The sequence below is a fragment of the Erythrolamprus reginae genome, chromosome 2, assembly GCF_031021105.1.
Source record: "Erythrolamprus reginae isolate rEryReg1 chromosome 2, rEryReg1.hap1, whole genome shotgun sequence".
Taxonomy (NCBI): Eukaryota; Metazoa; Chordata; class Lepidosauria; order Squamata; family Dipsadidae; genus Erythrolamprus; species Erythrolamprus reginae.
Window position 1 is genome coordinate 248,459,145 of NC_091951.1, and position 14,969 is coordinate 248,474,113.

At 42.4% G+C, this 14,969-nt stretch overlaps 1 protein-coding gene across 1 annotated transcript in view; it reads right to left on the bottom strand.

Moving 5' to 3' along the window:
• The window catches only part of KIAA1958 (KIAA1958 ortholog), a 67,898-nt gene that overhangs the window by 25,331 nt on the left and 27,598 nt on the right, over positions 1–14,969 (bottom strand). The window contains exons 2-3 of the mRNA XM_070736240.1: positions 11,387–11,486; positions 1,704–2,881 (exon numbers count right to left, since the gene is read on the bottom strand). Coding sequence (XP_070592341.1) covers positions 1,704–2,856 — 1,153 coding nt within the window. The 5' untranslated portion in view covers positions 2,857–2,881; positions 11,387–11,486. The remainder of the gene's footprint in view (positions 1–1,703; positions 2,882–11,386; positions 11,487–14,969) is intronic.

A 14,969-nucleotide genomic window follows, 5' to 3' on the forward strand; every position in this document is an offset into this window, starting at 1 on the left:
CCAAACAGAAATTTGGAAAAGAAATTCCAGCTTGGCTGGTGAGCCATTTTTCACCATCCCCAGGGTTCTGGAGGCTTCAGTGAGGCCTATGCGCATGCGTGGGAGGGCAGTGCATGGGGGGGAGGGGCAGCACAGAGGTTGTACACATGCGTGCAAGGGGAGGGTATTGCATCATGGGTGTAGGCACATGCATGCACCCTATCTCTCACGCGCACCCTTTTGGCACCCAAGCCAAAAAAGGTTCGCTATCAATGTTCTAGTTGGTGTTGGGGGTGAGTGACCAGGCAATGCAAGGTTTAAAAAGTAAGGGAGCAGGCTAATCACATCTAAATCAAAACACCCATTCCCCCCCTCCAAAAACCCCCTAAAAAGCCTCCATCAAAATGATATTTTAATTTGGATAACTTGTATATTTTGGATGATGCAAAAATGGCTGCTGTATCTTAAAGAGAAATGCCACTGTATCTAAGTGAGAAAGACAATGAATCCACTGAACATTTTCCTTGGAGAAGAGCGGCATACAAATCTAATAAATGAATGAATGAATGAATGAATGAATGAATGAGTGAGTGAGTGAGTGAGTGAGCGAACGAACGAACGAACGAACGAACAAACAAACAAACAAACAAATGATGTGCATAAAAGTCCAATATAATTTGTATACTCTGTTAGACATAATTCCTTTTCTATAACAGTGTTAGAAACTGAGATTAGCACATAGCAGGTTACTGTCCTGGCCAATCTGTTATTAGCTACTTTATTATTGTAGTATCAGGTTAGAATACAGTATTGCAGGCTAATTCTGCCCATTGCCAGGAGTTCAATCCTAACCAGCTCAAAGTTGACTCAGCCTTCCATCCTTCCAAGGTCAGTAAAATGACGACCCAATTTGTAGGAGGAAATAGGCTGACTCTACAAACCATTTAGAGAAGGCTATAAAGCATTATGAAGTGGTATATAAGTGCTATTGCAATGTACTATCTATCTATCTATCTATCTATCTATCTATCTATCTATCTAGCTAGCTAGCTATCTATCTATCTAGCTAGCTAGCTATCTAGCTATCCATTAAATTTGTATGCCGCCCTTCTCTGTAGACTCGGGGTGGCTCACAACAATAATAGAAAACAATATATAATACAAATCTAATAATTAAAACTAAAAAACCCATAATTTAAAAAACATGCACACAACATACCATACATAAACAGTATAGGCCTGGGGAAATTATCTCAGTTCCCCCATGCCTGATGGCAGAGGTGGGTTTTAAGGAGTTTACGAAAGGCAAGGAGGGTGGGGGCAGTTCTAATCTCAGGGGGGAGCTGGTTCTACAGGGTCGGGGCCGCCACAGAGACTTCTCTTCCCCTGGGACCCGCCAAACGACATTGTTTAGTAGATGGGACCCGGAGAAGGCCAACTCTGTGGGACCTAATCGGTCGCTGGGATTCGTGTGGCAGAAGGCGGTCCCGGAGATATTCTACCTATCTTGGCTCCAAATTACACTGATTCTTGGTAAGTTATCATTTCCTTACGGTCTCAAGTTTTCAATAGGAACGGTATTCCTACCACTACCATCACCACCAGTAACCAATTCGCGCTTGTATATGTTGAATTAGAAAAAGTAACCTCTGGAAAAAAATACCATGTCTTTTTTTAAAATGCATTAATCAAATAATCATTAGGAACATTCGAAATGTTGATACCTGTAAGTGTCTGTGCCACCGGCTCAGTGACTGTGCTGGGAGCAGTGCTCGGCTGCTGCTGGCTAGAGCTAACCTCCGGCTCCGTGCTAACAGAAGGAGACAATGCTACATCACTGGAAGCTTGATTTGGCCCAGGCTGGAGGAGATCTTCTGAAGCCGACAGCTCTTCTTGCCCAGGAAGCTGCAAGGCTGATAAAGGGATGCTGATAGGTTTGCCAGAATTAGAAGTGCTGGCCGGCACCTGGAGGGGCCCCTGAGGATTTACAGCCGGGATGTTACCAGGCCTTCTGCTTGAAGAAGGCAGATTGAGTTTTGGAGGTTTCTGGCTCACTGGCCTTGATGTAACTTGCGAAGAGGCCGAAACGTTCTGTAAATCGAAGTCAGCGCTGAGGGAAGGAGATGAGTGAGAAGTTGACTTAGATGCCGCAGGGTAGGAGGTCCCACCTTTAGGCTTTGACATGTGCGTCAAGGACAACGCAGGGCCGTCAATGCCACCAGTGATTTCGGCATTCGCCACGATATAATAATCCTCCGGGAGTTCTTGCTTGATTTTTTTGGTTAACACATCATTGCTGCTTCCATCGATGACCTGAGACTGAGAGTCCAAATGTAGAGAAGAAGATGGGCCGGACCTTTTAAGGGAATTCATCTGAGATCTTTGACGATGGGGTTCAAAATCGCTGTCTTCATCCGTCACCGAGGACTCACAGACCATGTCGAAAAGGTTAGACTCATCTTCGTATTCCTCCACTGTTTCATCCAATTCGGAAGGCTCACTGCAGTAGGAGAAGTCGCAGGAATCTCTGGTTCTGTTACAGTCCAACTTTGCTTTTCCTGATCTCCCTGGATAGCGTTCCACCGGGCTGGCTTGGGGGTCTGAAGGCATGCCAATTATGCTGGGGCTATCCAAGTTGAAACTCCTGCTATCCTGGAAACAAACTCTTTCCTGTGAGCCAGCTCTACAAGTAGCTGTCAGTGGCCAGTGATAGGCATGACCTGCACTACAGCCCCACATAGCTGTCAGGTTGCCATGGGAACCCTCCGAAAGTAGGTGTTTTAAATTTGGAATGAGGCTGCAAATGGTACCGTGACTGTGGGCCCAACTGACCAGCTTGGAAAGGTTTTCGGAGGACGTGTGGAGGCAGTCTTCCATGGTGCATCACTCAATAACTTTGTTCCTTGAAAAGAAAAGAAAAAAAAATGCATTAGAACCAAAGTCTGCACTTGAACTAGAATGCATATTCCGTAAAATACGGGTAGTCCTTGACTTACAACAGTTAATTTAGTGACTGTTCAAAGTTACAACGGAGCTGAAAAAGTTACTTATGACTGTTTTTCACCCTTACTCTGGAACCAACTCCCCCCAGAGATCAGAGTTGCCCCCACCCTCCTCGCCTTTCGTAAGCTCCTTAAAACCCACCTCTGTCATCAGGCATGGGGGAATTGAGATATTCCTTCCCCCTAGGCCTATACAATTTACGCATAGTATGTTTGTGTGTATGTTTGGTTTTTAATTAGGGTTTTTAGTAATTTAAATATTAGATTTGTTATATGCTGTTTTTATTATTGTTGTTAGCCGCCCGGAGTCTACGGAGAGGGGCGGCATACAAGTCAAGTCAAGTCAAGTCAAGTCAAGTCAAGCCAAGCCACGTCAAGTCAAGTCAAGTCAAGTCAAGTCAAGTCAAGTCATAAATAAATAAATAAATAAATAAATAAATAAATAAATAACGACCAATGCAATCTCTCCGTGATCAAAATTCAGCCGCTTGGCAATTGACTCATATTTATGTCACATAAATATATGAAGAACGGTCACAGGAACTGGGCATGGCTAGTCTGGGGTGATAATGTTCTTGCTCCTATGTTGTTACAAGAGGATATTCTAAAGGCTCTGCATGACGGACACCCAGGGGTGGTCAGGATGAAGGCACTGGCCCGAAGTTATGTGTGGTGGCCCAGCATGGACAAACACATAGAGGATTGGGTCGCAGGGTGTACTCTGTTCCAGGAATCTCGAGCATTCCTCCCAAAGTCACCTGTGTATGAATGGGAACAACTGAGAGCTCTTTGGACACGCATATATTTGGATTTTGCGGATTCATTTCATGGGCAAACATTTCTAATAATAGTCGACACATATTCTAAATGGTTGGAAGTGGCATGGATGCCTAGCACGACGACAGAAGTGTTATCAGGGTTTTAAGGAAATTATTCGCAACACATGGTTTGCCAAATATAGTAGTGTCTGACAATGAACCACAACTAACATCAACACCTTTTGAAGGGTTTTTAGCAGACCTGGGGTTTAAACATACATTGATCGCTCCTTTCAAGCTGAGCAGTAGCAGCCTAGTGGAATGAACTATAAGAACTATAAAGGAGGCACTAGGCCCAAGGGATTGGCAAGCCAAAATTGACAAACTCCTAACAACACAACACATAACTCTGAGTACAACCACATGCAAAAGCCTGCCAAAGTTCTAATGGGCCAGAAGCTCTGGTCTGTCCTCAACAGGTTGCACCCAAGTTATTGGAATAAAATGGAAAATCCCAAAACAGAGAGATTCAGAACATCCCAAATAAATACACCCATTTAAGCAAGAAATTTCACCATGGGGTCCCTATGGCTACCTGGGAAAATCTTACAAATAATAGGCCCAAAATCCTACATAATAGGCCTACATGATGACCAAAAATGGCGGCGACATATAAATTACGCGACCGCTGGCCATTAAACACTGACTGGACCGCTAGCCCAACACTTGACCATGTTCTCCCTACAGCTATGACTAAATCCCAGAAGCCAGTTCACTTAGCTATCGATCCGGAGGCGCCACTCAGCAACAGCAATGTGTCCAGTCCAGGAGGTCCGAACATGTTATCCGAGCCGTTCCAGAAGTTTCCAGAGAGGGAGCCAGAGAGAAAAAACATGTCAACTGAATTCTGCAGGTCAACTAGAGCTGTAACACCCCTGCGGACCTCAGTGATTACGTATGCAAAATTATATGCTGAACTAAGGGGTGAGGGATGTTATGTCCTGAAGAAGCTGGGAAGTTTTCGCTCTAGTCCAACAGGGAAGTAAAGTAGGAAAATTCTGATTAGTTCCCTGCCGGGTTGGCTCCCTATTTAACTCCCCTGCCTTTTGTATACTGCTGCTGGATAATACCTGTAACCTAATAAACAGTTGAAGTCATTCCACTACTCTCCTGTCTCTTCAGTAACCAAACTCAACATGTTTAATAACAGTAAGCATTACATCTGTATGCATACCCACATGCTCTTGCTCTCTCTCTCACACACACACACTCACACACACACCACTGTCTCTAACAAAATGTCACAATCCAGACAGTGTTTTGACAAACATTCAAGGCAGGATAGCTGAAACAGGAAATGTGCATACTGTATACAGTAATACCTCGTCTTACGAACCTAATTGGTTCCCAGGAGAGGTTCGTAAGACAAAAAGTTCGTAAGACGAAACATTGTTTCCCATAGGAAACAATGTAAAATCAATTAATCCGTGCAACGAAAAAAAAACGCAAAAAAACGCCGCCGCACGGCTGTCACCTTTTGAAACAGCCGGGGGGCTTCTCAGCGGCCTCCCGAATGCCGAACGCCAAACCCGAACCTCCGGATTTGGCATTCGGGAGGCCGCCCAGAAGCCCCCCGGCTGTTTCAAAAGGTGACAGCCGGGCGGTGGGGCTTCTCGGCGGCCTCCCAAACCCGAACTTTTGCCGAACTTCCGGGTTCGGCGTTCGGGAGCCGCTGAGAAGCCCCGCCGCCCAGCTGTCATCTTTTAAAACAGCCGGGGGGCTTCTCGGTGGCCTCCCGAATGCCAAACCCAAAAGTTCGGGTTTGGCGTTCGGCGTTTGGGAGGCCGCTGAGAAGCCCCCCGGCTGTTTCAAAAAGTGACAGCCGGGCGGCGGGGCTTCGCAGCGGTGGCAGGTTCATAAGAAGAAAAAAGTTTGTAAGAAGAGGCAAAAAATTTCTGAACCCCAGGTTCGTATCTCGGGTTGTTCGTAAGACGAGGGGTTCGTATCATGAGGTACCACGGTACTTATTTATTTATTTATTTATTAGATTTGTATGCCGCCTCTCTCCATAGACTCGTTATAGAGCAGGAGTCCCCAATGCCTAGGCCATGGACCAATACTGGTCTGTGGCCTGTTAGGAACCAGGCAGTGATGGACTCCTACGGGAACGGTCAGGAACGCAGTTCCGGTAGCAAAATTTGGAGCTCCACCCCAGAGCACCCAATTTTCACTGAAAGATGTTGAAACAAAATGCATAAGCCATGCCCACAGTGTGGTAGTAAAAATTTTTGGTAGCCCATCACTGGAACCAGGCCACACAAGTGGTGTGAGAATGCACAAAACTTTATTTGTGTATGTGCAGGATTATGTTGCAGATGTGAAATCATACCATCTCCCTGCCCCGCCCTGCCCCCCCCTCCCCTGCTCATGATGCCACTCCTGCCGGTCCATGGTTGAGGGCCGCTGTTATAGAGGAAATCATTCTTCCCACAAGAGTTGTAGATCTTTTCAGAAGTTTTATCTCAGCTAGTGAATGTCATTACATATAGGGCACACTCCTTTTAAAAATATTTTTTGCATTACAATATGTTTGCTTTAGATCAGCGGTCCCCAAACTACAGCCCGCGGGCCGGATGCGGCCCACTGAGGTCTTTTAACCGGCCCGCAGCAGCACACGAGATTTTACCAATCGATATAATAAGAGAGAGAAAGAGGGATAAATAGAGAGAGAGAAATGAAGAGGAGAGATAGAAAGGGAGAGAGAGAAAGGGAGAAATAGAGAGAGGGGGAGAGAGAGAAAGCGTGAGAGATTCAAAGAGGGAGAGTTAGAAAGAGAGTGAGAGAGAGAAAGAGAGGAGAGAGAGAAAAAGAAAGAGAGAGGGACAGAGAGAAAAAAAGAAAGAGGGAGAGATAGAGAGGGAGAGAGAAAGGAAGAGGGAGAGATGGAAAGAGAGAGAGAGAGAAAGAGAAAAACGAGAAAATGATGGAGAAAAAGAACGAGGGAGAGGAAAATGAAATAAATGAGAGAAAAGGAAGAGGGAAGAGAGAAGTGGAGAGGAAGGAGGGAGGGAAGGAAGGAGAAATGGAGTTTGTTGATTTAAGTTTAAATTTACTTGTTAATAAAAAAGTATAAATTACTTTATTATTTAATTATTAATTACTTAATTATTTATTACTTCTTCTTTATTTTAAATATTGTATTTGTTCCCATTTTGTTTTTCACTTTAAATAAGGTATGTGCAGTGTCCATAGGGATTTGTTCATAGGTTTTTTTTATAGTCCAGCCCTCCAACAGTCTGAGGGACAGTGAACTGGCCCCCTGTGTAAAAAGTTTGGGGACCCCTGCTTTAGATTGTTTTAATTTATTGTTAGCAAATACAGGTATATAAAACATGTCCCTAAACCTGAACCATCCAACTGAAAGAAATTTCTCAGATGGCTGTAGAGTAAACCCTGTGACCTCCACAGCAATCTTGGCTATACACAAATCTTCTTGTTTCACATGTACCCATCATAATAAGATAAGCTCATTAAAAAAAAGATAATCACTTTGGTTTGTAGGAATGTCATAATCCATTAACACAACACTGTCTAGAAGTCTGTGGGATCAATCTCTTGTAACTCCTAATGAAAAACTCCTATCTCTACCGGTCATTATTCATATACTAGATGGACGAATAATCCGATTTATTATAATGCAGCTTCAGACATTTATCATTATTAGCTTGCTGAAATAGTCTCTTCTGAAGCTCTCCTCCCCTTTTCCATTTGCCAGGCTCCTGGCTGCATATTATTTAATATATTCTGCTCTTGTGCAAATTCATTCCTCTTTCAGTTCGTCTATATTGACTATTGTATATAGAGTAAGAACTATTTGCCTTATCCTTACCAGCTTTGTTTATATTTATACAGGTAGTCCTGGACTTATGATCATAATTGAGCCCCAAATATGTTTTGCTAAGAGAAACGTTCGTTAACTGAATTTTGCCCCATTTTACGACCTTTCTTGCCCAATTATTAATTGAATCACTGCAGTTGTTCTGTTAGTAACATGGTTGTTAAGTGAATCTGGCTTCCCCATTGACTTTGTTCGTCAGAAGGTCACAAAAGCTGATCACATGACCCTGAGATACACCAACTGTCATCAATGTGAGTCGGTTGCCATGGTTAGTTGATCACATGACCATGATGTGCCAAAATAGTCATAAGTATGAAAAGTAGTCATAAGCAAGGGTGGGTTCCTTCCGGTTCAGACCAGATCACCCCAAATCATTAACGACTCGCTGGTGATGTGACAATGGCATCACAGATTTGGTTTGGTCAGTGCCGGTCAATGAGCACCGACATCTTTTTTGTGTGAATTTATTGTGATTCTTTTACTGTTTTGAAGGTTTTGCCTGTTCTTGTAAAAGGGCGTTCCTGCCCGCCTCCGGGTTTAAACTGACTTTTATTCCTTCACCCAAAGCACAGCTGCTCAGCTATGTTTCAGGTAGATTCCAGCTACTGAGCATGTGCAGAAGCCAAATTGCATGAGGGAATGTGCTTGTGCATGTATGAATGGAGTGTGCACAGCTGCGTACCCCTGATGCATGCATGTGCCCCGGTGTAAGATTTCGCTTCTGCACATGCGCAGCAAGTGAAATCTTGTGTGAAGATGCTCCCATGAGCGAGATTTTGGCAATTTTCACCAATATTTTTGCTGGTACAGTAAGACCTCACCTATCGCGGGTGTTACGTTCCAGACCCGGCCGCAATAGGTGAAATCCGCGATGGGGAATTTATCCTCCTTTCCACCAGCTCCGGATGCCTGGAGGCGAGCAACGGCTAACCTTTCCCCCCCCACTACTACTTAATCTGCGCCTGAGGAAAAGAAGAGGAGGGGGGCAAAAGAATCGCAGCCCCCGAGCATTCCCGACCCACTGCTGTTCTTTGCAGCAGTTCGGCTAAACGTTGTCTTTTTTGCCTTGCCCCGGCTGGAAAGTCCCTGGTGAGCTGCCCCGGCTGGTTCTTTTTTTCTCTCTCTCTTTTCTTTTTTTTTCCCCCTCCACCCACCCAGCACTTCCTCTTCCGCCCTCGAGCCCAGTCTGGAAATCCCTGCCGCGTCACATTCCTTTCTTTGCTCGTGCTCGCTCGTTCGCGCGCTGCCGGGAGCTCTTTCTACAACCCCAAGCACGCCACCGCCAACCACTAAGCACACCTCCAAAGACTGCCTTCTCGGCACTGGCAAGGCGGGTTGAATGAGGGGACGGGCCTCCGCCAGAGCTCAGTCCCCGCCCCGCTCATCATTCGGCAGTCCCGCTGGAATTATTCTAGCGCTTGTTTGTGTGGTGAAATGATTCCAATGAAGCTTCTCTCTGAGCATGGGCTGAGCGCTTGTCCTGCCCTTCCAAACTTCTAAGCGCCGTATCTGTGCCAACGCTGACTTCAAAACCCGCGATGAAGTGAAGCCGCGGTAGGTGAAGCGCGATATAGCGAGGGACTACTGTAGTGCCGAAGACGGCAGGCCTCCCTGGTGCACGTGCATGCAAAACCTTGCGATTTGAACCGGTGGACAAGATAAGTGGAACTCATCCCTGCTCATAAGTCACTTTTTTCAGTGCCGTTGTAACTTTGAACAGATACTAAATGAACTGCTCTAAATTGAAGATTACCTGTACAAGTCTCATTGCAGATCAGAGCTTTTTTTAAAAAAACACACACACACAAAGCTTGTCTTAAGTTGTGTTTAAATGCATTCTCCGAAAATAACTTTCTATTTCTAGGACTCTTATTAAGAAATTCTTTAGGAATAGAGTTTCCCCAACAATTAATCTAATAAATAGTGAACAATGTTTCCTTTCTTGACTACTATTTTAATTAAGGCCTGGAGTTTTCATTTGCTTAATCCTTAGCATGGTGCCACATATTTTTCTACCGTTATTCTGCTACGGCTGGCAAACGTTCAGGGGAAAGCGGCTGCTTCGCCAAGTACGAAATGGCATATTTCAGCTATGACTGCCTGCAGAACAGGTGCTGAACAGACTGCAAACAGATTGGCTGATTAAACGCCTTCCGCTATCAGGGGCAACACAAGATACATTTTCCCTGAAAGTGTATTAGTTCAGCGATGGACCGTGGATAGATACAAATACAGATGCTTTATAATTCTCTGCTAAGACCATCTTTCATGTAATCAGTCAGATCCGCGGTTGGCACACATTAACAATGTCACAGTAAAATAAATAGCTGAATAGGAGAAAAAAACCCCATCATTTGAATTATTTTATCTCCTAGGATTCGGTCCTATGATTTAATGAAGAAGGTTTTTTGAATCAAGCACGAAGGCAACTACTTGTAACAGCACAGGGTCTCTTCACCAGTTGTAGTGCCTCAAAAGGACAAGCCAACACCGTAAAATGGGTGAACAGTGCAGTCAGGCAGTAGGGAAAGCAAGTAGGATGCTTGGCTGCATCGCTAGAGGTATAACAAGCAGAAAGAGGGAGATTATGATCCCGCTATATAAAGTGCTGGTGAGACCACATTTGGAATACTGTGTTCAGTTCTGGAGACCTCACCTAAGTGAACACAAGAACAAGGGGACACAATCTGAAGTTAGTTGGGGGAAAGATCAAAAGCAACGTGAGAAAATATTATTTTACTGAAAGAGTAGTAGATCCTTGGAACAAACTTCCAGCAGACGTGGTAGATAAATCCACAGTAACTGAATTTAAACATGCCTGGGATAAACATATATCCATCCTAAGATAAAATACAGAAAATGGTATAAGGGCAGACTAGATGGACCATGAGGTCTTTTTCTGCCATCAGACTTCTATGTTTCTATGAAGTCCCCTATATTGGGGGTCCCCAGTCTCTGGTCTGTGGACCTACCAGCTCAGGCCATGTACCCTAAGCTGTGCCAGATGTTGGACCTGTGTGCAATTATTCATAGCTGTATATCCAGGTTTTTTGGCCAAATTATTTCTTACATTAAAATAGGAAAAGCAACATTTCACACTATCTTCTGTATAATCCCAAAACATTATCCTAATTCTACGAGCTGCAATGGTGCTGTGGCTAGAATGCAGAATAGCAGGACTACTTCTGCTGCCTGGCTGCAAATTTGGCAGATCAAATCTCACCACCGGCTCAAGGTTGACTCGGCTCTCCATCCTTCTAAGGTGGGCAAAATGAGGACCCAGATTGTTGGGGGGCAATATGCTGACTGTGTAAATCGCTTAGAGAGGGCTGTAAAAGCACTATAAAGTGGTAAATAAGTCTAAGTACTATTGCTAGTGCTATAATTCTATAATACTCTGGATTCAGATGGTATGGTATTTACTTCCTAAATAAATGTTCCTAGGACTTCAGTTATGGAACTGTGATAGTAGTAAATAGTGGTATGTATACAATAACTTTTTCCACAGCTAAAGCTATGTATCACTAAACATTAGGAGAAGGGAAAGTAAATAGGAACTATCCATTGCTTGCCCATTCCTTTAATATTTCCACTACCACACTAATTACAAGAATAATTTTCCTAGTTCGAACTGTGCACCTAGGCAGTCAAATATAGTACCAGGAAAAGAGAAGGAAATGTAAACATTTTAAAATAAATGTTATTTTAAAAGATGTACTGTGAAGTTACAAAGATGCATAAAAACTTACCAAAATATAAGCAGAAAAGCTAAAGTTGATTGCAGGTCTGAACTTGGATATGTTCAGGTGTAAACAAGAGTTTTACCCACAAGGCCAGCCATTTATCTATCTAAAGGGGGAAAAAGAGAAATAAAATAAATTCCATAAATTATTAATCCCACATACATTTTGCTATCTATTGGTTGTGAAAATGTATGCTTAAAAGTGAAAAATTGAAGGTCATTTCCCCCTTTTGAGTTTAAGTATAGCTAAATGGGAAAATAATACTACATGAACAAAAAGATTATTCCTAGGGAATGAATCTATGACCAACTTAAACAAGCATTTTAAAAAGGAGATATTTCTATAACATTATTGAAAGTAATGATGTAATAATGTACGGCTCTAAAACCCAGACATTTAAAAAGAACAAGGTGAACAAGATAGGCTCCTTCAAATTATACATTTGGAAGACGGTCACTAAAAGGGCATGAACTTCAAGAACCCAATTAATCAACCCTGGATTAAAGGAACTGACTATTTCCTTGAGCTGATGATCAGTCAAGCACAATCCTTTGGGCATGTGATATGAAAAGTTGAGAGACTAGAAAAGAAAAATGATGTTTGGCAAAGCTAAGGAAAGAAAATTAAGGGGTGACAATGGATAAGATGGATGATGAATTCAAAGAAGAGTTAGGGCTGTTGTTGGGATATGACGAACAGTCAAGCATTTACTCATGTAGCCATCATCAGATAAGTTCTACTTGATGGCATTTAACTAAGTGTATTGTGCAAACACAGTTACTGCTAAGATCATATATCATATTAATCACAATGTGGTTTATTTTTAGTTTAGGACATTGTACAAATATCGCCAATGTAATTTGTAAACCATGATTTATGGCAGTGTATTGTATGAACTAATCCAATGATTTATTCAGTAACAGTTAAAAAGTGCCTTGGGATAATGTATTAACCCATGCAGTATTTATTTATTTAACATATTTTTTTTATTCTTTTCTTTAGCTCAAAAGATTTTCAGTGCTAATCTATTCCCTGTTGGAAGGTTTACACTCAAAGTTCAAAGCACAATTACTAATTCTTAAAGTTACTATTCTTATCGCTAGCATTTTTAATTTGAAGGAAAAATATTTACAAAAGGGAAAGGAAGAAAAGATTGCCTAAACGTTGTTTATTTTAAATATTTATGACATTTGTATAGCCCCATGTAAGATGAAGCTTTGTGCAAAGATTACAAAAAGTAAACAGAAAACCAATTTAATACAAAAGGCTGTGCGGAATCAAAAACAAGATTAATGCAACAAAAATAAAAACTCACAGCAACAGCAAAATAACTTGAAAACTGACAGATCTCAAGTGAATTATGTAATTTTAAAAGTCTGGGTGAATCTTTTTTGCTGCCTAGTGAACCCATTTGAGAAATCTTACTGAATGAGCAGGCATGACAGAGTACAATTCATGAAAAGGTGTATGTAATTTCATTGAATAATAATAATGAGGTGAGGCCTCTGGAAAAATGCCCATAATGTTCATATATAGAGATATGAATTGGCACTATTATGCTTTGTTTATTGATTTTTATGTATCTTACTATTTTTATGCTAAAACTTCCAGGAAACTTTTTTTTAATCAAATCAGGCGGTAAAAGCAATAAATAAATAAAATATAGAAATATAAATAGCTTTCAATAAATTAGTACTAAGCAATTTAAGACTTTTAAGATTAAAACCAACATTTTAAGCTGGGCTCAATTACACACAGGGAGCCAACATTGGTAATCTGTTGGCCATTGTTGGAATCAATAGCAAACTGATACTAAAGCAGTACTGCAAACATATGATTATAATAATCTAAATGAACTGTTATCAGAGTGTCTGTAATTTCAACCAGGTGACTCTATCCAAATGAACAAGCTACTTATATATTAGTTGAAGCTGATAAAAGACAACAGAGGTCACTAAAGCTTTTAATGATAGATCAGAAATCTAATTCTTTGCCACCTAGAAGCAGCAACATATTCGATTAATACCGACGAAGCCTCCAAAATAGCTGCAGACTTTTTTTTTTGTTCATCTCTCTTAGTACAGGTGTTCCCAGAGCCCGCTATCAATCTGCAGCCTATTTGGCCTGCATGAATGGCCAGCTGGTGCGCAAAAATGCACACAGCTCCACTCGTGTGAGCATTGCAGGTGCTCGAGGCCTCACTTGCGTGTCACAGGTGCTTGCAGTCCCATTCACAGTCTGGGCCCCACTCAGCACGCATGCACACATGCCTGCCCTTCCACAAAACCATCCCCTCTTTTCCCTCTCCCCCCCCCCGCACTCCAGGCCACAACCCAGAAAGTTTGGGGAGCTCTGTCTTAGCATACCAAGACTATACAAATATAGTCTTAGTATGCAAGACTATACATGCAAGACTACAAATTTTTCAGGCTAATGGAGAGTTCGCCTTAACGTGGAAGCCATAAACCATACTTCAGTTGTTGTTCAGTTACTAAATTGTGTGTGACTTTGCAACTCCATAGACTACAGACTGCCAGATCCTACACCACCTCATGGAGTTTGCCCTGATTCATGTTCATTGTGTTAATGAAACTATCAAACCATCTCAAAACAAGTGTTAGTTATGACCTCTAAAGCCCTACATGGCATCCAACCAGATTACTTATGGGACCGTCTTCTGCCTCACACATCCCAGCGGCTGGTCAGGTACCACAGAGTTGGCTTTCTCCAGGTTCCATCAGCTAGACAATGTTGTCTGGCAGGACCTATGGGAAGAGCCTTCTCTGTGGCGGCCCCGGTCCTCTGGAAGCAATTCCCTCCAGAGATTCGCACTTCCCCCACTCTCCCGCATTCCACAACAGTTTAAAGACCTATCTCTGCCGGCAGGCTTGAGGCCATTAAGTCCATCATCTTGCCCTGGCCGGCAAATGAATGTACAGGTTTGATTGACTGAATGTGAGTGATTGGCTCTATTAAGAAACGGGTTTTATTATGTTTTAATTTTAGGTTTCTATATGTTATGTATTTACTTTTGTTGTGAGCTGCCCTGAGTCTTAGGTATAGGGTAGCATAGAAATCAAATCAAATCAATCAACCAATCAATCTCATCCTTTGCCATTGTGTTCTCCTTTTGCTTTCTACCTTTTCCAACATCAAGGGTTTTCCAAATTCTCTCTTCTCATTTGGTGGCCAAAATATTTGAGCCTCAAGTTCAGTATCTCTCCTTTCAAAGAACAGTCAGGGTTGATTTCTTTCAGAGTGGACGGATCTGATCTCCTTCTCATCCAAGAGACTATCAAGTGTCTTCTCCACAATTTGAAGGCATCACTTCTTCTGTGTTCAGCTCTCATAACCATATGAGATGATTCAGCTCTCACAACCATACTTTTTTTTTCTTTTTAAAACCCTTTAATCTCTTTATTCAGGGAGACTGAATGGAACTGAGCGTTTATTGGTCTTTCCTGATGCCTACATTGAGTTCATAGCAGATATTTTCTGTTTCTGCCTGGATAGAGAAATATCTGCCTCTACCTAGGATTAAACTTTCAACCTTCTGAGGGGGAAAGCTAGTTTCTTCATTTTTGGGCCA